The sequence below is a fragment of the Nannobrachium achirus genome, assembly GCF_963921795.1.
Source record: "Nannobrachium achirus genome assembly, chromosome: 2".
NCBI lineage: Eukaryota > Metazoa > Chordata > Actinopteri > Myctophiformes > Myctophidae > Nannobrachium > Nannobrachium achirus.
In genome coordinates, this window is record NC_137811.1 from 48,456,729 (window position 1) to 48,483,814 (window position 27,086).

Sequence of the window (27,086 nt, forward strand, 5' to 3'; positions counted from 1 at the left end):
CAAGGAAGGAGTGCAAAGTTTGGCATAGATAGGGGCAACGGTGTCGGAGATTAGAGTAGGGCCAAATGTGTGACGTGACGTGACGGACAGACTGACTGACAAGTTTTCATTGCGACCTAACGGTCGCAATAAATATGTACATGTGCCAGCTGTTTTCTCTCCAACCTCCTTTCTAAAGCATTTTGTCAATGTCAGGCAAGACTCTAAGCTCCTCTCCACGAGCGCCTTCCATATTTGTTAAAACACCTTGCCACCTCCTTCCCTCTTTAGCCACTTAAACCTAAATACTTAGTTGATCGGGGTCCCCCAGGGGTCAAAACATGGTCCTCAAATTCTTTCTCTCAACAACAAATCAGTTTGCCAAAAATAGCCAATCTAAATGATGCCCAGAATGACATGACATGAGTGACCATGACATACATACACACCCACCCCATTTCTACTCACCCCATCCTATTACTACCCCATCCCATGGTCGCTACCCACTATAGGCGATTATCTAGCCCAAGTAGTTGGTACGTGTTAAGAGGAGAGGGAGAGCTGGGTTATTTTTAAACAGAATGTATCATTCCGACTGTTTATCAAGGGGATGCATATCGCACAATGGGGCTTTAAATAAGTCAGTTACATCTCATTGCCTGTGAGCATTTTTGACGAGAGATAGATCATGGCAGCAAAGGAGCTAAACCCCCAAATAGGTGTAGTGTAGTCAAGTGTATACCTTCCTTTCCATCAGTTTATTTTTAAAATTCACATTTCCTGTGAACAGTAACAGTAATCATTAGACCAAACAGTTCTTTCTATTCATTGCTGTGGAACATCACTAAGTGAGAATCATAATTATCCGGAAACGAAAAAACATGCAAACTCCATTTATCCGGCACGGTCAAGGCAGGTGTATGCATTTGTGACATACATCGTCTGTCACTTCGGAAACTTTCCAACACACACCGGCAACATGACAAGCAAGAAAAATCTCAGCATTGAAAATAAAGAATAATAATAATAAGGAAAGAAATTTCTATTTATTCCCAGTCTCTATCCATCTTTGGTATAAAATGTGCCAACTGTAGGCTGTGTGTATTTAACAACAACTAACAAAGACAAAAATAAATTGTGACAATTTCCCTAAAACTATTGCTTTTGCACACATTTGTTCTTCTAAAAATCCTATCCTTGCACTTTTTCCTTATCAGATGTTATCTGTTTTGGGTTTTTCTTTTGTTTTTGTAGTGAGACAAGCAAAGCAGGCAAAACAACTATTTCTTTTGAAGCTCATAAAGCAATTGCAAGTTTCTTTAAAAAAATGCCATGGAGCAACATTTTTCTTCATAAACAAATTTTAACTGCATTTTACCATGAAGCAGTGGCTTCATCATTCCCAACTGTTTCCTTAAAGGAGATTTATTCTACCCACACAAGTTGCAACCTACCACATAATTTATAATCTTCATACAAATACAGCCGCATCTTTAACCTGTACAGTGATATTTGTAGATTCCATCTCTGATGATCCAGGGAATCTAAAACGCCCAAACGACCTCTCAAATCATTCAGTCTTCTTTTTTTCTTTTTTTTTTTACGATTCAAGACAATGGAAAATCCCCCTCCCCCAAAGTCTGAGAAAATTAAGGCAATAAAGATTTAAGAAAACATTTATATTCTAGAAAACTACTAAACTCATAAAAACAAGGAAAATAAAGTAGCTTAATACCAAAGGAAGACAACCTGTTTTATTTTTTCATATTTTTTTTAAACTTCCTTCCTTTTCTAATAAAAAAGTCTGAAAATCTACCTGCACATTCAAATGTTCTTTTATTCCCGTACAGTTTATTTTTTGACTTTTGCTTCAGTCTCTTCTGTCACACTCAGACAGATAATAAAGTTGCAGAATGCAGTTCAAGTCTTCTTGAGCTTAGCGTCCCATCGTTGCTTTGTCCTGTTTTTGTTTCCCAAAGAGACCAAGTAGAAAATACAACTGTAATATTTTTTTTCCTTCGTGTTTCTTTCTTTCCTCTTTTTTTGTCTTTTTTTTGTTTTTTTTGTTTTTGGAGCCTGTGCAAAGTGGAAGCATTCTCTTCTCACTGTCGTCCATCTATCTCACCTTCTTTTCTGACTCTCTCTCTGTCCCCCCTGTGCCTCAGTGCAGTCCCTCTCTCTCAAGGCAGCGCAGCAGTAATCCTACCATCGTCTGCTTATCTGAACGAGACACAAAAACAGGGAGACAAATTCAGAAAAAGGCCCACTGGGGAAGCGATAACAAAATGTTACTCTTCCGAAAGGCAGACAAAACATTCATTGTTTACGAGCAAGGAAACGTGCTTTGCAGACTGTGGTCATTTATGAGTATTATCTAGGGGTGTAACGATATAGTAACTGAATCGAAAAATCGATTTTAATTTGCAATGATCTACTATATCGTTTGCAAAAGCAAAATATCGTACCGCTTTGGCTTTGTATCGTATCGTTTTAAAATGAGGTAATCGGTATCGAATCGTTTTGCAATGCAAATAATTGATTGTATGGAAACTAAGTATTTGTGCCTTGTATTTGGCAATTTTAAGAGGGAAAATGAAAAAGAGGGGTCTAATTACTTTTCCATTCCATATAGCTACTCTTGGTCTATCGATAAATGGGTGTAATCTCTGCATGTCAACGGGGGATTTTCCATATGTGTTGAAATATAATGTCCATGTATTTGCTAGATGATCACAGCTTTTACTTCCATAATAATGGACTTTTACACGTTTTACACAGATTTCATTTCTTTACTAAATAGTTACTATATCAATTTTAAAGCATTGAATCGAATCATATCGTATCGCCATGAATGAACCAATATCGTCCATATATCGTATCGTTAACCATGTATCATGATGCGTATCGTATCGTTGTTAAAATGTTAACATTAATGTTAATTAACTTGACTAAACGTAATAGATAATAGATAATATTATATTATTATCTATTATTAGTCAAGTTAATATTGTTTACACTATTGTTAATGTTTATACTTCATGAAATATGATTTAACTAAATAAATGAAAGACAACAAACCAATGTGAGTATAACCTCAAACAGAAAGTGTGAAGTAACCACTTAAACCCTCTATCCTTAGAAACACGCCCCCAGCGTCGGCGGCGGGAATCAAACACAGGTCCTTCAAGTTGTAAGGCGACAGCGCTATCGACTGCACCACTGTGCCAGACCTCACAAACAAGACGTATCAGACATTCAGTATGCCTGATGCGTTGCACAGTTTCACACACAGAATCGGAATAAGTGCTAAAAAAAGTGGGCCTAATGAAAAGGCATCGCAAGACCCCTGGCTTTTATTGAATGTATTTTGTCATTTTATCTTCAGTCTATGCACACTATGTGGTTCTCCACATTTAGCTGTCACTCATTGAATTGTGACAACCTAGAAAGCTGACATCTTATGACGGAAGGTCACTGCACATATTATTAAAAAATGTATTCATGGAGCTGCTCGAGGGCGGTGGATGGAGCTTTGTTTTTATTAGTCATTATTTTTTATTAGGAACAAAGTAGCTATGGCTGGGATAGTTCAAATTAAATAAACCATTAAAATTACCGGTCTCATAGTCTGGCACAATCCTATCCTATGAAGTCGAGAAGCCACTTTATGTTTCCATGACATTTTGTCAAACTATAATCAAGGAACCTCACTAGTATGTACGTGAGCAGCCACGAACGCTTCCAGAATATTCAAGTGGGCCCTTTTAGCCAGTGGAGCGGTCGCGCGCATGTGCACGTGTGCAGTGATCGCCGTTTGAAATAACCTCTTTAATATGTAGGCCTATTTATTAATCCACGGTGTTGTCATAATTATGTATTTACCACCAGCCACCTCTGTAATTTAAAGAGGTGGTGCCATCGTTTTGTACTTTTTCTGTTTTGTATGGGGTTAACATTACTCTAATAGACCCACAGGTGTGGTTATAATGTGCAAATTTGCTTTCCCTGTGTATTTTTGGTTTCTTCCTGAAAGCTGAAAGCCACTGAGTCAAAAGACCCGATCGAAAAACACAGATTTAATGACATCATAAAATCATCCCCTCCTCTTTTACCATACACCCAACACTGTGGGTGTGGCCAACTTCAGCTGGGCCACATACAAACATTTGTGTACACTTTTTTGGAAAACATCTTTCTCCTAGTATAATCCCCGATCATAACACCCGATCATCATGTTTTAGGGGCGGAAAATCATGGCATCTTTAATTAGTTCATGAATCCATCAGTCACATCCAACTCTTTTGACTGCTTCAGACAGAACTTCTCACAACTACTAAGCTATTTAGAAGGTCACACAATGGATGGACCATTGACATACTGTACATCAGGTCGGTCATTGCTGTTAATTCAACCTGTGTCGCTCAGCGTCGATCAGCAGGTTTTGTTAGCGAGGTGCGAAAACAGCCAATGGTGCATGTGAGGGCGTGCACGCAGCTTCAAAGCTAGTGGAGTGGCGCTCGACATAGCTCCACCGTCATCTCACCCCTGTCTGTTGGTATAGTTGGTATAGGCTGTAGCATAGTCCCCAGTGTTCTCAACGGGTAACATACTTAGTCTGTTGGTAGGTGTAGGCTGTAGCATGGTCCCCTGTGTTCTCCACTGGTAACGGCTGCTGTCCACTGGTGTCCTGTGAGGATGGAGGGGCTATCTGTGGAGAAGGTTCTGTCAAACCACCCTGACACAGAAAGAGCAATTAACCCTAGCATTCCCAATTGTTGACATGTCATAATTGATGAACATTTGTGAAAAAATTTAACTTGGCTATGCATTTCAGGGGGTGAAAAGGAGGCGACATTTAGGATTTAAGTGGTTAAGAAGAATCAGATATAACTTTATAATAATAAACCAAGGTGAGCCGAGTGCTTCAGAGGGTTAGCAGGGTTATGACTCCAGTCCTGGTGGTATTGGAGCTGCTCAAAGTCAATAGAGGATCATGACAACGAGGGGTCCAATCAAGGGAAGTTCTTTAAGCAAACAAAAAAAGGCCACTAACGCCGACCGGTTTCGACACAGACGGTCTTCTTCAGGGTGTGGCTATCAATATAGCCATAGTCGAAGACCGTTCTTATAACGTTATAATAGAGCAAAAAACTGTGTTCCAAACATAAACAGATGATCTCAGCGGTTTGACTTATATGGACATGAAGAATCAACTGATGGTGAGAAAACGCTAATGTTACTTTTCGCTAGAAACAGACTGTATCAAATATGAGTGACTGACTATCATAAACCATACAGAGCCACCTCCCCGACAATATCGCGGAGACCATTTGTTTATTTTTGGACCTGAGACAATTTTAAGATGACCCAATGTTATTCTCCATAGAGAAATTACCGGGGGATGAGCGAGTCAAGTCATGACTTTGTTAATGTTTAAAAAAATAAACACCAGTGTGAAGTGAGCGGTGCAATAATATAACATTCCTGTAGTCTAGGATTTTAAATAATGCCACAGCCCATATACTTTTACCACCCATGTCACTCTCTAAAACCTCAATTCTGCCTCAATGTCAGATAAAAGTCGGTTAATGAATGAACAAACATATGAATGACTGAATCAATAAATCAATGAGTACATGTTAAATCTGTGGCTTGTTATTATCATACATGATTTGACAGTTGAGGTGAGGTATGGGAGAAAGTAAAATATTATGTTATAGATGCACTGATGCAAAGATTTGTAGTAAGCGTTGCCCCGATGAATGCCATCATGGCATGCTCAGCAACTTCATTTTGTCCTTACTTCCACTGTGATGGCAGAGGCAGGCACTGCAGTGTACTGGGGAATGTAGGTTCCTTGCATAGGTGCAGCTGCTGCGGCAGTCATGTACTGCAGGGGGGGGGGGGGTACGAGAAGTAAGAGAGAGAGAGAGAGAGAGAGAGAGAGAGAGAGAGAGAGAGAGAGAGCGAGAGAGAGAGAGAGAGAGAGAGAATCATACAAACAATAGGTACAAACTTTTCAGGAGTGGAGATTAATTGGCAGATCTTTTTCATTGGCACATGGATTTAAATTTTTTCTCAGAAATATGGTTTGGTCTATGGGCACGATATGACACAATTCATTCCTTTATGGGGAAATAGTAGCTGAAAATCCCATTGGAAAATGTAATTAGCAATACACACTTTTTTTCTTCGTCATATGAATGTTATTATATTTGTTAAACACGGTAAATGGGGAGACTCACAGTGCCTGTGGTGCCAAGAGACAGGTGATTCATCTGCTGGGTGAGAGGAGCCATTATACTAGAGGGCTGGAGAGACAAACTGGGCTCCATGGCTGCATTCGGAGTGATCACAGCACCCTGTAAATGGAAGGAAGTCACAAACTAAACTGAAATTAAACATCAAATGGAGGGATGGGTGAACTGGCAGACTAGGTCAGTGGGGTTGATTACAGCAGCCCTCTGCTGAACAAGATGGAACAGGCCATTAGCTAAATGAAGGTACAAGCAAAATACACAGAAAACTACTGGGGATCGTAGGCGCGGCAGGAGGAACTCTGCAGTAGCAGCAGAACGAACTGCAGTGAAAGTTTCTTTGCCTTTCGCCGTTGACTTCCAAACTTTGTGTTGAGCCTGTCAAAATCTTACACTCTCCTTTTAACTAGGACAGCAAAACAGCTTGTGGGAATGGTGTTAATATAAGAATGCCTCATGTGCCCAGTTATGTGTATCTCAGTCTAACACCTTGGCACAGTAAACCAGTACTGCTCCAATGCCGACTTAACACACTTTTACATATTCACCAGTGCACTTCTCACAACTTGCCATATTCACAAGGGGGCCATTTTGCTCTTACGTCATTCTCATTCACTTCCCCTCCGAGCTTCTTATACTGTATCTGTTTAGCGTGCCTCAGCAGCAATGCCTATTCTGCCTCCACCGCCTGAAGACATTCAGAATGAGACCCCGCATCCTCAGGTCGTTGTACAATAGCACCATTGAGAACATCCAGATGAGTTTCATCACAGCCTGGTATTGCACCGCCTTCAAATGGAAAGCATTACAGAGGGTGGTGCAGATGGTCGGACGTGAGCTTCCCTCCCTCCAGGGAATATAACAGAAGCCGTATGTAGCTAGAGCTGAGCGGATCATGAAGGACACTTAACACTCAAACCACTATCTGTTCACACCCGTGTTGCAGCCACGGCCAGGCAAGCGATCCCTATGTATCAAACAATACGACCAGACTTCTGAACCGTTTCCACCAGGCAGCCATCAGGCTGTTCAACAAGTGCTGAGCCCCACCCAATGCCAACACTGTGTTATCCTTTGGGGTATATAAGACTGTGGCTCCACTGAGGCGACACTAGCAGTCTCACTTATGTTTACAGTTACACTCAGTCATGTATGTTTGATATCTGCTACTAAAAGACGTACATATCGCCTGACAAGAGACCATAATGCGCACAACATATCTGGCGCTAATATGCTGCTATTTAACCACATGGAACTGTGATTGTGACCGTACGTCGCATTTAGTATGAAAACCTGCAGAACATGTCCTTCTGTCTGTCCGTCATGCCTCATGTCATGCTCCATATACTGTATGGCCAAGACATCTCTGTATATGTGTAACGGAGGTGATCCGAACCTCCCCACCCGGCTTCCCACCCGGGTCTCCCACGCGAAAGTCCAATATCTTAACCACTAGACCAAAGAGACATCTCTTTGGTCTGGGGGAGATACTAGACTTTTGAGGCTTCAAGGCTGGGGCTGCGACTCTCTCCGTCACATATGGAGCTGGCCAATACCACTACATCTGACCTCATGGACTCCAGATATGGATATACCGGTAGCTGACCTGTTCTGACATCACAATGATGACTCGACCAGCTAGATTAATAGTTTAACTCCTGCTTCTTAACTGTGCCGTATTAAGAAGCTCTGATGTTTTAGCGCGACGCTTCTCGTCCTTAGGGTGTCTTACTGGTTTAATACAGTTTTTTTCCTTGTATGTTTTCCTCTCTATTCTCTATTCTAACTCTTCCTTGAAACTGCAAATGGTGAAAGGTTGAATAACAAAATATTTTACCCACTCTTTTACATCTGTAATGGTGCAATGTGACAATAAATATGAATCTGGGCCCGGACCGCTGACATGGCGCTCTGGGCACCTAGGCTCCAAAGTAGCCTGACAGCGTGTCGTGGGTTCAAGTCCCGATCCCATCTCTCTCCCCATTTCCTGTCAATCTACTATCCTATCAATAAAGGCATATAAAAGCGTCCAAAAAAATCATAGTAAAAAAAAGAATCTTAACCTAACAATGCAGATAGTGGATGCACTGTATCACAGAAGAGAGCAGCAAACAATTCTGTGAATAATAATAAATAGAACTCGGATAGTTTATACTCAGCTAAGCCTGGGTTTCCGAGGCTAATACTCAGCCATTTACTAGTAACTTGAGACTCAGAAACTCAGAAAGAAGAGCACGTACTCACACAGTCAAGTTCTATAGCTGAGAGAACAGTCCCAGCTCCTCTCTCTTCCATACAAATGCGCAACACACAAATGCATGAACGTGTGTGCGCAAACAGGCACGCATGCACCACTGAAGACTGTGACTGGTGAGTAAATGACAGTAAGGGTAGTACACTGGATGTGTCAGAAATTTGTGAGAACAAGCGCAGTCTTCTTGATCCCTCACACACATAAACACACATAAACACATGCACGCACGCAAGCCTGACAGCGTGTCGTGGGTTCAAGTCCCGATCCCATCTCTCTCCCCATTTCCTGTCAATCTACTATCCTATCAATAAAGGCATATAAAAGCGTCCAAAAAAATCATAGTAAAAAAAAGAATCTTAACCTAACAATGCAGATAGTGGATGCACTGTATCACAGAAGAGAGCAGCAAACAATTCTGTGAATAATAATAAATAGAACTCGGATAGTTTATACTCAGCTAAGCCTGGGTTTCCGAGGCTAATACTCAGCCATTTACTAGTAACTTGAGACTCAGAAACTCAGAAAGAAGAGCACGTACTCACACAGTCAAGTTCTATAGCTGAGAGAACAGTCCCAGCTCCTCTCTCTTCCATACAAATGCACAACACACAAATGCATGAACGTGTGTGCGCAAACAGGCACGCATGCACCACTGAAGACTGTGACTGGTGAGTAAATGACAGTAAGGGTAGTACACTGGATGTGTCAGAAATTTGTGAGAACAAGCGCAGTCTTCTTGACCCCTCACACACATAAACACACATAAACACATGCACGCACGCACGCACGCACGCACGCACGCACGCACACACACACACACACACACACACACACACACACACACACACACACACACACACACACACACACACACACACACACACACACACACACACACACACACACACACACACACACACACACACACACACACACTCTCACAAGTCACAATTATGCAGACACACAAGGATACTGGCAGTAAGTGTCAAAGCTAGAACACTTCCTGCAGACTGCAGGTTTTGATTAGGTGTTTGTAGCCTTGAGATAGTAGAGATGCTCTGTCACTGTCTTACACAACGCATTTAAACTTTTAACACTTTTGTCCATGAGCAATGAGACACAAACTGAACAGCACTGTATACTATATAGACATGCATGTTCGGTACATGCTCCTGATTGTGGTCCTTGACCAAATGGCACTGGCCTTTGAGTTGGAGCTGGTACCTGTCTGCTGGAGAATAGCTGTCCAATGTTCCTACTTTTTTCTCCACCCTTCCCTCTGCCACAGGTTGAAGAAAGCATCGCTGCATGCCTGCCTGCCATCTCACAGTGTTTGTCTTCCCACAACGTCAGGCTCAGCAAAAGACTGAGTTTCTCTTCTTCCCTGGAATGTCCTGGATCTTCCAAATTCCATCAACAACACGCTGGTGGATCCTGTTCCAACTGCCAAGAACATGCCAGTGGTCCTTCAGGACACACATGGCAGCGATCACTCACTCCTGTAGATTTGCACTGTAGAAAAGCACACCAGGTCTTCAACCTACCTAGTTTCATGTCTTCACATTGTGCATTTGCTACACTGGCTTCCAGTTGCTGCCCACATCTAATTCAAAACACGAATGAACTACAAGGCCATCGGGGGCATAGCACCTACCTACAGGACATGATCCAACTCCACAACCCTTCCCGCTCACTCAGTGTACAGTAGATCAGCTAAAACAGGACATCTGTCACTCCCATCCCTAAAACACGCTGTCAGGACTGCAGACTCGCTTTTTCCACCGTAGTCTGAAAACTCACCTCTTCAAACTCTAGCTAACCCCCTGGGATCTCTCATTCCTTCTATCACTTCTTTCACTGTCTCTCTGACGTTTACCCGGTATCCTTTGCATTCACTTCCAGTACAATAGAGCATTAATTTACCACAAAAAACATAAAAAGTTTAAATATGGATATTGAATATAGGAGGATTCCTCCCAAAGATCTACTACACACTTACACTACAACCAACCAAGCTAATACACAGTCTATCTACGCATGTCCTCTCATCTTTCTCATGCTTCCCCTTCCCTCCCTCCCTCCCTCCCTCCCTCACCTCATTTTCCATCAAGCTTTCATGCTGGGAGAAGTGCATAAAGGAACAGATAAACCCACAATGACTAATTATCTGCTCTAATTTATGACGGTATCAAAGAGGAGTGAGGAGTGTGTGTGTGTGTGTGTGTGTGTGTGTGTGTGTGTGTGTGTGTGTGTGTGTGTGTGTGTGTGTGTGTGTGTGTGTGTGTGTGTGCGTGCGCGCGCGTGCGTGTGCGCGCATGCGCGTGTGAGTGTGTTAATGTTTCCAGCACCAGACATCTCCTCCTGGGAAAAGTAATAAAGGAGCACAACCGAAAGACAGACAGACAGACAGACAGACAGACAGACAGACAGACAGACAGACCGACAGACAGACAGATTCCCAGAGGACTGATCCAACGTTGAACTCTTTACCTCCCTCTCCCTCCCGTCTTCAACTGGAGCTATAACGCAATAATGGGACGTGACAGCAGACCATTGCATTAGCCATACTGATACCCATGTAAGGTAGCTACTTACTATGCTAGTACAACCACAGTCATTTGGTTCCGGGAGGGCTACCCAAACAAAACAAAAGGAAAACCCATCTGATTGACAAAATGCATTTCATACAGCCACAGAACACTTGTGTTCTGGAAGCCAGACCCCGCTCACCACCACTCCAATCAGCCTTAACTCCAACCAAGGTTTTCCTGATTGTATAACTTAAGTCTAAACATTTTCCTCATTACAATGCCTATCTCCCCACATTCTACATTCTATAACTGTAGACATGTGTCCCTCACAGGTATAATAATTCACACACGCACGCACGCACGCACACACGCACGCACGCACGCACGCACGCACCCACCATTTAATTTCAACATACGACCACACAAAAGAAAACATCTTAGGGCATTATTCTGAAGCCCAGATGTAGACGGAGGCACATTCTTCACCCTTTTGTCCCCCCTTAAAAGGATTTAGCTCTTGGTTCTTTAACTCAGGAAGATGTACAAACTCCTATTGTTTGGATGGCTCACCGCAGCAGCAAAGACCTCCCCAATCAACTAAGTCTGCTTCCTTTCTCAGATTTCATTGCTGTCAGGCAGAAACCTTGTATCGCCATATTTCTGATCTACATGCTGAGCAAAATCTTCCATTTTGGGGGAAATATTTTGGAAAGCGGTTAAGTGTGTCTGTGAGTTTTATTGTAAAACATATTAACCAGAGCTTAAGATGAGCTTGTGACTAAATAATAACCACATTTGATCCATTGGAATACAGGTTCTTTTCCCATATTTACTTAAAAGCAACAGTCTCAGACATAATACAAGGTTTCCATCCGACAGTGACGATTTCATGGTTGGGGTAATGCATTCACCTCCTCTTGAGAGATTTGTGAATGTGCACAAAGACATCCTCTTGCTAATTACAACGTTTAAAGACAGAATGTCTAAGTAATCTGGACACTTCACCGATGGAACCACGGAGAGAGAGGTAGAGAGACAGAGAGGGAGAAACAGAAACTCTTCACACTGCTCCTGCGTCTGTTCCAGCAGTAATACTATATGTTTCTATCCTATATCCATATCTCGTTCCCTACTGTTTACTACAGTGGTTCTCAACCTGTGGGTCGGGACCCCTAGGGGGGTCCCCAGATGATTAACTTAATGTGCAACATTGTTTTCTCACTCAACAGTAAACCAACCAACATAATGTTTAAGTGTATATACTCTATAGAGGGTATCTGCACATTTCTAAAGTGACAATTTACACAGTATGGACTTTTTATTACCTCTAAAATGACAAATTAAACATTGGCCAAATTGTAAAATATTAGAGGCAGAAATTGTGAAAATAGCTGATCTACATGCTCACAACGCCTCGCAAAACATGGCACAGGGGTGGCACAGGGTTGAAGTTCCTTCCCACCACAGAGAGAAGGGTTCCGTTCCTCTGTGGTGCCTCTGGCTTGGTCGGACGTTCCAACGAAAACAATTGGTCGTCTTTGTGGGTGGGAAGGTGTTTTTTCTTCTTCTCTAAACACATTACGCCGTCCCGATAAAAGTCCTCACTGTCAGGTGAAAATAAGTGGCTGGCAGCATCATTTGATTCGTAGGAGACATGTGGTTGTCTATTACTACCTACACCCTCCCCAGACCATACAGTGGGGGTTTGCAGTGACGGAGGAGACTACACACGGGGATATTCCCATAAATATATAATGCATTGGGGACACATTTAAAGAAAGATAAAAATAGTGCACAATATGTATGTGCTAGTATGTGCGCAGCGTATCTTGAGAACCGTTCGTCCCACCGGCTTCAAATTCAGCACGCGCGTTCCCCGCCGCAGCGCGGAGTGCAGTGCCCGGCCTCGACCCCGACCCGATATGCAGTTTTCCGGAACCGGCGCGAAAGGTTCGGAATCTCTGTATGCGGGGCTGATGTCTGACATCAGTCTATATAAAATAATAATCATTATCATTGTTTACTATGAAAACCTGCACATCCTGTCCAGCACATCCTGACCGCCAGTCCGTCCGTCCGTCCGTCCGTCCGTCCGTCCGTCCGTCCGTCCTCAATGTCTATAGCGGACCTGTTCCGACATCGACCATCACCTGGATCTCCATATATGAAGAGAACGTCACTGACCTCATCAAAACCTGGATATCCATACAGTACATGGAGACGACTGGATCATCACCTAGATCTCCATATCTGGACCTGGTCAATAACTCTACATCTGACCTCACAGACTCCATATATGGATATAGCTGACCTGTTCTGACATCACAGTGATGACTCGACCAGCTTAGCAGAAGCTTGTATACATGCCAAAGAAAGCAGCCATGTGCACGCACCCATGTGCGCAACCTCGCCCTTTGAGGCGAGGTCGCTTCCCTCCCTTAGGGCGTCTTACTGGTTATTATTATTATCCTGTTGTTGTATTGTATTGTGTTTACCACTGTTTTGCAGAACATGCCACGCCAAACTTGCTGCTTTTAACTGCATGAGTATGAGACAATTAAGCTGTCGCTACCACAGGAATAAACTAATGGCAAATTCACTGTTCAATAACTTTCAACAACAACAACAACAAATAAGAGATCTGTTATTTTCAGCGAGCTGTCAAGCGACAAAGTATACATTTGTCTTAACACCTCTCTGTCTGTCAGTCTCTCTTTCTTTTGCCAAATACATTTTAATTGCCCAACTTTTCTCTATCCAAGAAATACAATGACTATAGCCTCTGCCTTTGTTACCTCACTGAGATTTTGACTAAGCGAAGATGAGGCTGGGGAAATGGCCTGCACAGTCCAGATATTCTTTTATACAAGTTATTTTCTTTTCTTTATTCTATCACAAGTCATTCGTTTTTAATCCCCTTTTCTGTCTACCTCCTTCACTCTCCATCATTCTGTCTCTTGCCGCACTTCTTTCTCTCACACAAGCGTCTCTTTTTCTCCTTGTAATCTCTGAATGTTGTTTTTATCATTCTCTCTCTCGCTCTCCCTTCTCCCTAGACGCAGGAACCCATATCAAGCGGTGTGCCAGATAATTAGACAGCAGATTTGTTTGAAAACACATTTACAGAACACATCCGCTGTCACAGACAAGGTTTTAATCAGACATGACTGCAGAATAGCATCAGGAGTTGGCAGGCAGAGACAGAGAGCAGTAGGGGGAGAGAGTGTGGGAAACGGAGAGGAGACAAATAAGACGAGGAAAGATAAAGGGGGAGGATAAGAAGAGGAAAGAAAAAGAGAAGGAACAGAAGGCTAGAGTGAGAGAGAGTGAGAGAGAGAGAGAGAGAGAGAGAGAGAGAGAGAGAGAGAGAGAGAGAGAGAGAGAGAGAGTGTGTGTGTCTGGACAAGTTAAACTATTGTGCAAGCCAGTTTTTGTTGGAAACCCTCAGTGCTTGGCTGATATGTCATAACAATGCTGTCTCTATCTTCTGTCCCTCTAGAGATGACAATTTCAGCAAACAGAGCATAACTGAATTTCGCAGGTAGCCTATAAAATAGTTTGGAGCTGTTGGCAGGAAACCAGCCCACTCAAAAGGCAGTTTGCTGAAAATCACTGCGATGAAATCTCTCTACTTTCAAACCAGAAAGGCAAAACCCCTTTAAAGTACAGGAACCTACTGGCTATTGTTCCTGTACTACAGAAAACACTATTAGCAGATTTTTTTTGGCAGAAGCAAAAACAAAATTATAATGACTTTAGCTGTACAGCACTTGTGGATGACCATTACATCACTATCGTCTTCCAATTTTACTAATTTCTGTAATATGATTAGAAGCTTGAGGAAATGAATTCCCTGTTCATCCCTTCTGAGCTCTGTTTGAGTAGGCCTACATATTCTGTAAATCCTCCTTATTTCAGAATGCCTTGGTTAAAGAGAAGGAATGGCAGCGAACATCTGAAAATTATAATTATCGGAAAATATGCAAAAGGACGTGCAGATGCATTATGAGTACTTAATTTGGCATTTAATAGTTCTCAGTTGCAACGTTCTGTAAGAAAATAAATTATAAAACAGCATAAATCATGAGAAGAAGACCAAATTATCAGCTCATTGTGCATGTTTGATAAGTAAGATTTGGAAGTGGAACAATTGTGTGAACAAATTTCTCATGTAGTACCTCATTAGGAACATCACCAATAATTTGAGAAGAGCCACTCAGTACAGCCATTCTGGGCTGAACATTCACTGAAATGACTGATCTACAACCTCACAACATGTCAGAATGCGATGCGTTCAGAGCTTGTAGATCGCCTTCTGTCGGTGAGAGATTTGGTGTAGAGGTTAAAAAAAGGAGTGGACCAAGTACAGAGTCATTGGTCTTCTAGCTACCATACAGCATTGCAACTACAATAGGGCCATTGATATAGGGCCTACATCCTTCCACATTAGGAATCTGTAACAGCCTGATGAGGTGATGCTTTATGTTGCGTGTAGTTCTAACACTACACGCAGACAGGTCCATTTGGTTCCATTTGTACACTGTCAAAGTTAAGGGGAGACCTTCAAATGTCAAAGTTTGAGAATCACTGTTCTAACGGACAGGCAGAATGGCAGCCTTGCTTATGAATTGGGCTGAGGTGTGGTTGGAAGAGTGGGCACCTGGTCTTGTACTGTAGCTGTGTAAAATGCCTGGGTGTCAGCATATTGTTGGGATTGTTTGTTTTATTCCTTCAGGTATACAGAATGTGCGAGATAGATAGTTAGATAGATAGACAGACAGACAGACAGACAGACAGACAGACAGACAGACAGACAGACAGACAAGTACAGAGAAAGATAGTTTTACCTAATGTCCTTGTGGGTGTGGATGTACGTGACACAACTTTGTGCGTGTGGGTGTGTGCATGCGTGTGTGTGTGTGTGTGTGTGTGTGTGTGTGCATGCGTGTGTGTGCATGCATGCATGCGTGCGTGCGTGCGTGCGTGCGTGCGTGCGTGCGTCTGTGTCTACAGTGTGGTGGGGCGGTGGGAGAGCAGACAGAGTTCAGGCAGTGTAAGTCGGTCTAAATCTATCAGTGAATGAGTCTAAATCCACATCTATTGTTCAAATGATCGCTGGCTTCCTGCCTACACTACCAGTTTGAGTGAGTTTATTCAGACATGATCACGGTTTTGTGTGTTTGTGTGTGTGCGTGCGTAGGTGCATGCTTGCGTGTGAGTGTGCGACTTTCAACTCAATGACCACTAAAGCACTACAGGGCAAAAAAAAAAAAGAAACATTTCCTGTGCATTCTTCAAAAGGAATGGAAAGCCACTCTTTATTAAATAAGCATGGCTGCAGGGTGGGGAGAACTGCTACTATGGCCACCAATGTAAACTTCAGTATTTGATGTTCCCTGCCTGGACAAAACTAGAGCTACAGTTGCAATTTACACCAGCAGAGGGCGGGCTTCCATAACTGATGTAGAACTTCAGACAGTAAAATGGACTCAAGACTCTAACATCCACAGCCTCATTCAAAGACTATAAGCCTAGCATCCAGCTGCCGTTTAGCATTTTGCTGGCAGGATATGGCGTTGTCTCCCATGTTTCAACATTACTAAATACCCTGAATAACGTCTGGGAACAATGAGCATGAAGCAGTTCTTTAGGCAACTTGCAATCATTGTGATTTGATGTCCCTTTCTGTTCGTATTGAATTACCCTGGATAACAAAGTAAGCCAATGTACGTGTGCTCCAGTACACACATAGTTGTTGTAACCCAACACATTATAATCACTAGCAATCAAGTACTTGAGACGAGACTTTGACTGCTGATTTGTACAAGGTGTGAGGGGAGGGGGGGGGGGGGGGGGGGGGGCGTGTGATGGGGTGATCACTGCCTGCCTCCTGTGAATTGTTTTATTTGTATTTTTGTTTTTCTTTTTATTTCGTTCATATTCTCAAACTGTGAATTATTTTAATTTCACTTACAGTACAATAACTGTGTGAACCTTAAGCTGTCTGATGTTGAAATAATATAGAAAGTTTAAACATTTCTACTGATGCCAGGGAGATGTAGGAAATCCCTTTTCAACATCTGGTCAGCTGTGTAAACCACCAGCAAGGAGTAGTAGGCTCGAGCCAAATAAAAAATAAACTGAGCTAGTAATAACGGATACAATAAACCAATAAATAATAATAATAGTAGACATGTGCAAGCTATAGGTAGCAGCTGTTTCTGATAGTTTACAAACCTTATCTTCACAAGGCTGTGACAGGGAAGCTGTGTTATTGTTTACAGAGTAGACTAATACCGTCTACAGTATTCTGCCAGTACAGTAAAATCCCTGGTGTTAATTTAGAAGTTGTAACTCTATAGAAATGTGTACAATCTCTGAGTTAAAGGGGGTGTAATTCCCCCTTTTTTTTTTTTATATAAGTTATAAATCCATTAAAATTGGCTAATGGCTAATATAAATCAATATGGACATAACAGGGACACAGGTAGACAGACAGAAACGGGAGAGTATTTTTTGCAGGTCTTTAAGTCCGGGTGTATCAAAAAAGCAACTAAGCACCGTTGGTCCGACCAGTTTAACATTCACCAGGTTAGCATTCACCAGCGTCGGCAGGTTAGCATTTCAACAGGTTAGCATTCACCAGTGTCAGCAGGTTATCGTTTCACCAGGTTAGCATTCACCAGCATTATTTTTACTGAGGTTAGGGTTAGGGCTAAGGTTAGGTTTAGGTGTATCTCAGTCCCCCAGACTTTCGTCACCTCTGCGCAGCCAATCACAAGCTTCCGTCTGCCTTAACCCAGTTGCCTTTTTGATACACTCGGACTGACCGACCTGCAAAAAACACTCACTATGACTCAGACATATTGGTCGGCTCGGCAGTGCAACGTAGGTGTGAGGGCAGCGTAGTGGCCTGAAGCTCTAGTTGCTCTATATATTCCTCTAGCAATCACTGCTATAGATTAGTTTGAAAACACATTACAGAATACATCCACTCATTTGTTTGCAACATGGGTCCACCTCTCCAGCTCTATGTGAGGATTTCATCCATCAGGAGAGAGAACTCATACAGGATAAGTGATGAGACATGAGCAGACACAAGCGGATAAATGATCTTTGAACTTTTTGCTTTAACCAAAAGATATCACTTACAACAACAATTAACTGGGAAAATGTAGACTATGTGTATGTACCACATAAGTCAATAAAATGCTTCTTATTCCGATTTTTCAACCACTAATAGAAGTGCAGCACTGAATGTAAATGTAAAATTACTGAACAGTGGTCATTATAGTTGTCAATCAAATGCCAGCAACGACAGTTTTTTTTAATCTCTCTCTCTCTCTCTCTCTCTCTCTCTCTCACTCTCTCTCTCAGTTTTGAACCCACAGGCCCAGTGAGTAATAAACAGATGTGTTATAAAGCTTCTAAAGTCTATGGATACCTGGCTTCCCGTGTCCCTGACTCCCTGGGGGAAAAAAAGTTAAATATTCTTGTACTTCCACACAAAATTGGATGCTTTGCCTTGTGAAACCCATTGTGTTCCCTCACAAATGGGTTGTGTTTCCTCACAAAGGTTTTGTGTTGCCTCACAAAACCTTTTCCATTCTCTCACAAAAGTGTTGCCTTGCTTCGAAAAGGTTTTGATTTCCCTCAAAAAGGAAAAAGGGTTACCTTGCAAAACCTTAAAGTTGAACATTTTTGCATTCACGTTTTGAGTTAACTGTTTTACTTAAAGTTGTACTATGTAACTTTTTTTATAAAACAAATCTTAAAATTCTCCTAACTATTAAATCACAAAAGTTTTAGAAGATCCGCGCCGTGAATTTCAGCCTGTAAAGCCTTCTCTGTATGTAAACTGAGATCCTTGCCGTGGACCGGATCTCGCGCCAAAATTGCGTCATCACACTACCGGCCAATCACAGCGAGGGTTATACAACTGCCGGCCAATCACAGCGCATCTTGAAGTGGGGTCGCTATGGCAGCCATATTTGTTGTCGCCCGTTTGTACCATCCCTTCTCTAGGTAATTTCGCCTACCAGGCAGGGTGAAGGAGTCCGTATCTCTGGAATTACTGAACGCACAGGAACAAGGGACCCCTTAAAAGATAGATCTCAGCGAGGTGGAGGCAGACGCGGGGGTCTGAAGGTACGAAAAACGTCCGAAAGACGCGGACGCGACCGCGGTTTGCTATAGGGCTAATGACCACTAGTTGGGCATCTTACACAGTATGGCTTTAATTTCTGCGAGAAAATGCGAAAGTTTTGCAAGGGAATGAAAAACGTTTGTGAGTGAATGCAAAAATCTTGTATTTTTTCCCCCCATTTCCACAATTGTGTTTCCTGCCTGACAATAGTGTTAGGAGGGAGGGAAGGTATAAGGGCATGGTGAGAGAGTATTGAGTTAACATACCGGTACAACACAACAAAGTGTAGTAAAGCTGTTTTTTAAACTTACTGTAGGTTGCATAACATACTGTTGGTGAGGCATCCAAGATGTACTCTGGACCTGTGGATGGTGAGACAGCGAAAAGGAAAGGAGGAAGGAAGGAAGGAAGGAAGGAAGGAAGGAAGGACGGAAAAAAGCAAAAAGGGAGGAACAGTTTAGGGAAGCAAGAATGGAACGTGTGGAAGGGAGGAAAGGAGAAAGTAAGGAAGGCCATTGGCAAGGTAGAATGGAAGGAAGAAAGAAAGCGGAGAGGAAATGAAATGAATCATTAGCTCGACTCTTCACAAGCACATTTGAAGCTCCCTGCGGTGGGAACATCTAACATAATATTACACCAGACACTGAGAGCGTCCAGTGTATGTTATGTTGTAATTACAGGAGGGTATGAAGAGTGCAGACAGCAATACAGTCTAATAATTACAGCTTCACAGCGGAGATTTCATCATCAAAGCCTGTCTTTACCACAAATCAGCACTTTTATCACCTACCTCACTCCCCTAACATGAGAGCAAAGATCTCTTTGTCACATGTATTATATATGTAACTCTGCGTATGCACATGAGCGTGTGTGTGTGTCTCTCTCTGTGTGTGTGTGTGTGTGTGTGTGTGTGTGTGTGTGTGTGTGTGTGTGTGTGTGTGTGTGTGTGTGTGTGTGTGTGTGCGAGTGTGCATGCATGCATAGCGACATTATGCAAGATAGAGTCTGTCTCATACAGAGAAGGAAGAGAGAACACTGTATGTCACAAAGAAAGAGACTGTAGGGTTTCCACAAATGTAAACATATGTTTCATCACAGCAATAAACAATGCGTCGCATTCGTGCAACTTTCTTACCATGATTTAACGCAGTGGTTTCCCATTCTTTTAAACTCAAGACCCAAAAGAGGAATTAGACTTTGCCCGATCTAGCAGATCTACAAGCTCACAACGTATCCCTTTGTGCTGTGTTGTGAGCTTATAGATCGGTTACATTCACTACGTTCTTTAACATTTTATTTATTTATTAACACATTCCCCGCCATTTAACAATACCTTCGTACTCTATGGTGCCTCTGGTCTCCATAGACTTCCATGTAATTCATAGTGCACGGATCATGCACACCCATGCCTAGATAATGCACCACGTGTGTCCACATTGCTCACAGCTTTCAAACAAAAAAATCCGAATGGAAATCCGTTCAGGCATTCATGAGATACAAGCCATTATGTTTTCCTAAAATGTAAACAAAGATGGCTGCCATGTTTGATAGATGGGGTTGCTATGGGGGTTAAACATGCAATTTCGCGATTTCTATCATGCCTACTACATTTTTTGGGGTCCAAAAAAAAATTTGAAAAAAAAAAATGTTTGAATTTTTTTTTTTTTTTTTTCCAAAATGGCGGAAATTCTCGGGACTATCGGGCCTGGCAGGGAAAGACATTGAAATAATCTCGGGACTATCGGGCCTGGCATGCAATGAGTTAATGAAAAAAATGTTGGATTTAATTGATGGAAAGTTGTTCTTTAAACTTGTTTAAATCTTTTGAAATAATATACATATTTAATTTTAAATATAGGAAATGAAGAAAAAAAAAGGCAAGTGACCCATAAAAACATCGGTTGCCACCCACTGTTTGGGAAACAGTGATTTGGAGTACTGTAGGTGCTGGACCAGCAGAACTGTGGTTCTCAACCTGTGGGTTAGGACCCCCAGGGGGGTCCCCCACATTATTTTGAGGGGTCCCCAGATGATTAACTTAATGTGCAACATTGTTTTCTCACTCAACAGTAAACAAACCAACATAAAACCCATTTAGGCCTAACCTATAGAATAGGGCTAAATCAGAAATTAGCCTACAAAACAAATATGTTGCTACATACTGTATGTACTGTAAGCCCCTCCCAAACAGCAAAATGTGTTCCCGGCCTGAATGGGTTAAGTGTATAGAGGGTGTCTGCACATTTCTAAAGTGGATTTAAGGACTTTTTAATACCTCTAAAATGACAAATTAAACATTGGCCAAATTGTCAAATATTAGAGGCAGAAATTGTGAAAATACACGATCTACATGATCGCAACGCGAGGCCTTGTGAGCATGTAGATCTGCTATTTTCACAATAGAACCGTGTTAGAACCGTGTTATTACCGTCTATTGGGTTGTGTTGGTTGTACTGTGTATTATTGCGGTGTTGATATGGCGGTGTGATACTTGTGTTGCATGACTGCATTGACTAGCAGTGACTGTTATGTACACTCTTTTGTTTGGCACTGTTTGTTAAGTTATGCTTGAGTATAGCTTTTTTTTGTGTGTGTGACGTGTCACTTATGAGCGTTGAATGTTTCGTGGTCACTTTATGTATATATTCTTCTTTTTTTTAAATAGCTTTCGACACTTTGTTTTATTTATCTTTTTTTTTGTGCTTGCTCTTTTGACTGTATTGTACAGTACTCTTTTTCTTTTTCTTACTTCTCTGTAACTTGTAACCTTAACTGCTGTGCTGCCTCTGGGCAACTGAATTTCCCCCGTGGGATAATAAAGGTATCTATCTATCGTATAGAAAATGTAATGCGTCAACTCTTAGTGCTCGTTAGGGTGGGGGGGTCCCCAGTTAAAAGATGATTAATAAGGCTAGGGCTCCACCAGGACGTTGCGTTGTGCCAGCGACAAAAAATGAACCGGGCGAATTTGGCGTCCGACGTTGACGTCTGCAGTGGAGCAGCCTTCATTCATGGCGCTGACGCGACGCTCGACGCTCGACACGCCCAGTGGAGCCAGGGATAGGGGGTTGCGGCCTGAAACGGTTGAGAACCACTGCAGTAGAAGACAGCCATGAAAACATGAAAGAAAGCTCCGCACACTGCGACTCCCCTAAGTGCACGACTTGAGGGAGCTCCACTGTGAGGACCTTCTTTCATGTGGTCGTCACAGCAATAAGAAGACGTTTTGATGTGTGTTTTGAATGGAAAGAGACAAGAGAGCTATTGAACCTTGACCACATAACTCAAGAGCGCAGACCTCTCGACCGCTACGCCCACACCACCTCTCTGCGCTTAATAAGGTCAAGACAACAAAACCATGTGACCAGTTTCTCTCACAAGCGGAGAGGAAGTTCATTGACTGTTCTGGGAGCAGGGCTGGAGGGAGAGTTGGGGAGGACTCTCTTAATCCTTGGGGTGGGGGGGAATTCTGTTACGGTTTCAACCCACTGATGGCTGCTCAGATGGTCATGATGAGCGAATACCAGAAGAGTCGCCGGAAAAGACAATTTGTATTTCCAATTTCCAAAACTTTTACTTCTACTCCACTACATCTTGGAAGCAAATATTGTACTTTTACTCCACTACATTTATTTGAAAACTTGAGTTACTAATTACTTTGTAGATTTGATTACCGTATTATTACAAAACATACATTACACACTTCAGCCCCACATTTCGCCAATTTGAAAATAGATAATCTAAAAGCTCACAAAGTGCCACGATGCGATGCATTGTGAGCTTGTAGATCTGCTATTTTCAAAAGAGTTTTATACATTTTGAGTAATGAGTACATAATGAGTACTTTTACTTTTGTACTTTAAGTACATTTTTATACCAATACTATTTGCACTTTTACTCAAGTACATTTTTTATTCTGGACTTTTACTTGTAACAGTATTTCTACATTGCAGTATCAATACTGTAATTATACTTAAAGGCCCGCTGACACGCCCCGAAATTATAATAGTATGATACAGTAGGTCACGTGGTCTCTCTGAAGTGTACACAGTGTAATCTGCCCCTCGCCCCCCCAACAACAGCTGACCAGTACAGTAAGTAGTCTAAGTACAGTCAATTAATTTGATTGGCTTATAATTGCGCATTCCCACAATGACATCATGAAAACACTAGTAACTTATATTTTAAGTTGACTTCTTAAGGTGACAGTACCCCTTTAAGTAAAACATTTGTGTCACTTGGGAGTTATGGTTGCCGCTCTGAGAAATCAGTCAATAAATACACAGAATACATAATATATATTTTGGCACACAATGTATCACCTCATATCAAAACAAAGGGATTTTGATTAAAAAGATGCGCACACACACTCACACACACACACACACACACACGCACACACACACACACACACACACACACACACACACACACACACACACACACACACACACATACACACACACACACACACACACACACACACACAGGCTCTACCCACCTGATACGTGGAGACAGGGGAGGCAGCAATGAAGGGCGTGATGGACGTCTGTGCAATCATCCGATTGGTGGAGATGTTGTATGGTGACGAGTAGAACCTATAGGGTTAAAGACAAGAGTTTAATTAAATTAAGTAAACAAACAGCACCATGGTGATTTGTGAAACTGCATGACTGACCTCCTTTATTCTCCATATATTAATATGTAGCATGTAAATATTTTGAGCAACCTTCACATTGGAGTGTTCATCAAGTTAATCACGCAGCTTGTATTGTTTTTCCACCCTTCTTGAAAGTCCAGTGACGGAGCTAGTATGACAAAGAATTTCACCCACTTTAATTACACCTGTGAACTAGGGCAATAGTGATTTTTAGTATTCGAATTATTCGACCTCAAAGTATTTGAATAGTCGAATATTCGACAGGACTGTCCAAACTGTCAAATATTAAGTAAGCAAGAGGCTAACATTGTGAAAATAGCCGATCTACATGCTCACAACGCCTTGCAACACGAGGCGTTGTGAGCATGTAGATCACTAATGCAGGACAGATCGGCTATTTTCACAATATTTGTCTGTGGAACCGAGTCACTTTAAATGTAATACCTACAATTCCAAGTGCTTGTCAGGGTGGGGGTCCCCAGTTCAAATATGTTTATTTTGCGTGTCACAGCATAAAAAGGTTTGAGAACCCCTGGTATAGAGCATTAACAAATTCATCCACCAGGGGCATTGACAAAAAAAAAAAAAAAAAAACGAATATTCGACTTCGGTGAACAACGCCGAATAGTGACTTTTCGAATATTTGGTGAATGCCCTACTGTGAACCTGTGATGTGACGCTAAAGCCTGGGTGAGTTGGAGTTCACGCAACACACTTGACAAAAATCTGTGTCATCATCATCAAGGTTGCATTGGACAAAAGACATGCATGACTGACCTCCTTTATTCTCCATAATATGTAGCAAGTAAATATTTTGAGCAACCTTCACATTGGAGTGTTCATCATGTTAATTATTTCACGCAGCTTGTATTGTTTTTCCACCCTTCTTGAAAGTGCAGTGACGGAGCTAGTATGACAAAGAATTTCACCCACTTTATTACACCTGTGAACTAGGGCATTCACGAATAGTGATTTTTAGTATTCAAATTATTCGACCTCAAAGTATTCTTATAGTCGAATATTTGACAGGACTGTCCAAACTGTCAAATATTAATATGTAGCATGTAAATATTTTGAGCATCCTTCACATTGGAGTGTTCATCATGTTAATTATTTCACGCAGCTTGTATTGTTTTTCCACCCTTCTTGAAAGTGCGGTGATGGAGCTGGTATGACAAAGAATTTCACCCACTTTAATTACACCTGTGAACTAGGGCAATAGTGATTTTTAGTATTCGAATTATTCGACCTCAAAGTATTTGAATAGTCGAATATTCAACAGGACTGTCCAAACTGTCAAATATTAAGTAAGCAAGAGGCTAACATTGTGAAAATAGCCGATCTACATGCTCACAACGCCTTGCAACACGAGGCGTTGTGAGCATGTAGATCACTAATGCAGGACAGATCGGCTATTTTCACAATATTTGTCTGTGGAACCGAGTCACTTTAAATGTAATACCTACAATTCCAAGTGCTTGTCAGGGTGGGGGTCCCCAGTTCAAATATGTTTATTTTGCGTGTCACAGCATAAAAAGGTTTGAGAACCCCTGGTATATAGAGCATTAACAAATTCATCCACCAGGGGCATTGACAAAAAAAAAAAAAAAAAAAAACGAATATTCGACTTCGGTGAACAACGCCGAATAGTGACTTTTCGAATATTTGGTGAATGCCCTACTGTGAACCTGTGATGTGACGCTAAAGCCTGGGTGAGTTGGAGTTCACGCAACACACTTGACAAAAATCTGTGTCATCATCATCAAGGTTGCATTGGACAAAAGACACATGAAAAAGCGTGTCACACAAAGCGTGTCACACCCTGAATGATGTTACACTCCAAAGTACAGGATGATGAACCGCACAATGCATATGGTTCATTTAATTCTGAAAGTATACAAATTAGGGATGGGACGATAATCATTATTATCGCGTATCGTGCTAAAAAACACTCACAATAATCGTATAGTGGAGATTTAAATTTATCGCGAAATGATCCTCTGTCATACATTGGGAGCAATTCGCCTTTCATTTGCCAAGCTGCATATTCCGTACCATTTATTTAAACCCTCTATAATTGGTCACATGGACCTGGAAATAACGTACTTGATAAAGTATTTTTTTCACTCTCTACCAAATCTCTTAATGTTCCGCCCCAGGATAATGGATGTTGGGATGTTTTGATTATCACGATAATATCGCAAATCGCTTTTTTTCCCTGTCACAATAATAGTCATTTATAATAATCATCCCATCCCTAACAAATGGAACTGAATGGACCCATAATAAAGGTTCCATTTGTATTCTCTTAGAGTTTAATTACAGTACACACCGATGATTTGACTGTGTGGTCGGTGTTGCATGGAACCCTCTTATTTTTTTAAAGACACAATAATGATGACATCACCTTAATGGCGTACTGTATGTGCATGGGTGGTCTTTTATGCCCGTCACATTCCTGTCTACGCTCCTTCCAACTTTGTAGGAGTTCTGTATAAACCCTATCTGACTCTGGATGTCGGTTTGCTTTGGCGTATACGACGGCATGACCCTTGACCTTTTCTCTTGTATCTCTCCCTCTCTCTCCCCATTTATCCTTATTTATTCATCTCTCCCTCTCATCCCTGCGGCAAGCGGAGCGCTGCGGCCCGCAGCGTTTTATTTATCATTGTGTACCCAGAGAGGACATGTTTCATCCGCCAGGCCGCAAGCCTGATCGATCCCAAAGTGTCTGCCGACTGAATAATGGAGAAAGCGCGAGAGAGTGAGAGAGAGAGGGAGAGAGAGAGAGAGAGAAAGAGATGCACTGGGAACTGAGAGAAAGGGGGGGTGGTGGGGGGTGGGAGAGTGAGAGAGAGGCCCTGCTAGAAGGCTCATATTACCTCTAACAGCAAAGGCAAATTCCAGTGAAACAACACTGAGCACCAGCAGCAAACGCAGACTATTGAATCACAATGTCCTAAAACAGGGTTCAAAGCCCCAAATGGTGCATACAGTCCATTGTGGGTCTTCAACGTTTCAGGCCAAGAAACCCTTAGCTGAGAGAGAGCTGAAGCAGGGACCCCCTATACATATTGTATAATTTGTGTGATGGAGATTCTCATCGATTTCATAGATAGATTCAAAGACTTGTTTGACACTTAACCACTTAAAATCTTAAATCATAGATGGTAAATGTGACCTTTCACTCTGTACTTGGTCTGCTCTTTTTTAACTCTACACCTAACCTATTTGCCAAAAATAGCCTATCTACAAGCTC

The 27,086-nt window shown here is 41.9% G+C and overlaps 1 protein-coding gene across 1 annotated transcript in view; it reads right to left on the reverse strand.

Moving 5' to 3' along the window:
- Window positions 1-1,145: 1,145 nt before the first annotated feature.
- Window positions 1,146-27,086, reverse strand: part of LOC308305960 (RNA-binding motif, single-stranded-interacting protein 3-like) — a 182,897-nt gene continuing 156,956 nt past the window's right edge. The window contains exons 9-14 of the mRNA XM_080750859.1: window positions 23,669-23,765; window positions 19,479-19,529; window positions 6,225-6,341; window positions 5,783-5,869; window positions 4,590-4,714; window positions 1,146-2,199 (exon numbers count right to left, since the gene is read on the reverse strand). Coding sequence (XP_080606985.1) covers window positions 2,196-2,199; window positions 4,590-4,714; window positions 5,783-5,869; window positions 6,225-6,341; window positions 19,479-19,529; window positions 23,669-23,765 — 481 coding nt within the window. The 3' untranslated portion in view covers window positions 1,146-2,195. The remainder of the gene's footprint in view (window positions 2,200-4,589; window positions 4,715-5,782; window positions 5,870-6,224; window positions 6,342-19,478; window positions 19,530-23,668; window positions 23,766-27,086) is intronic.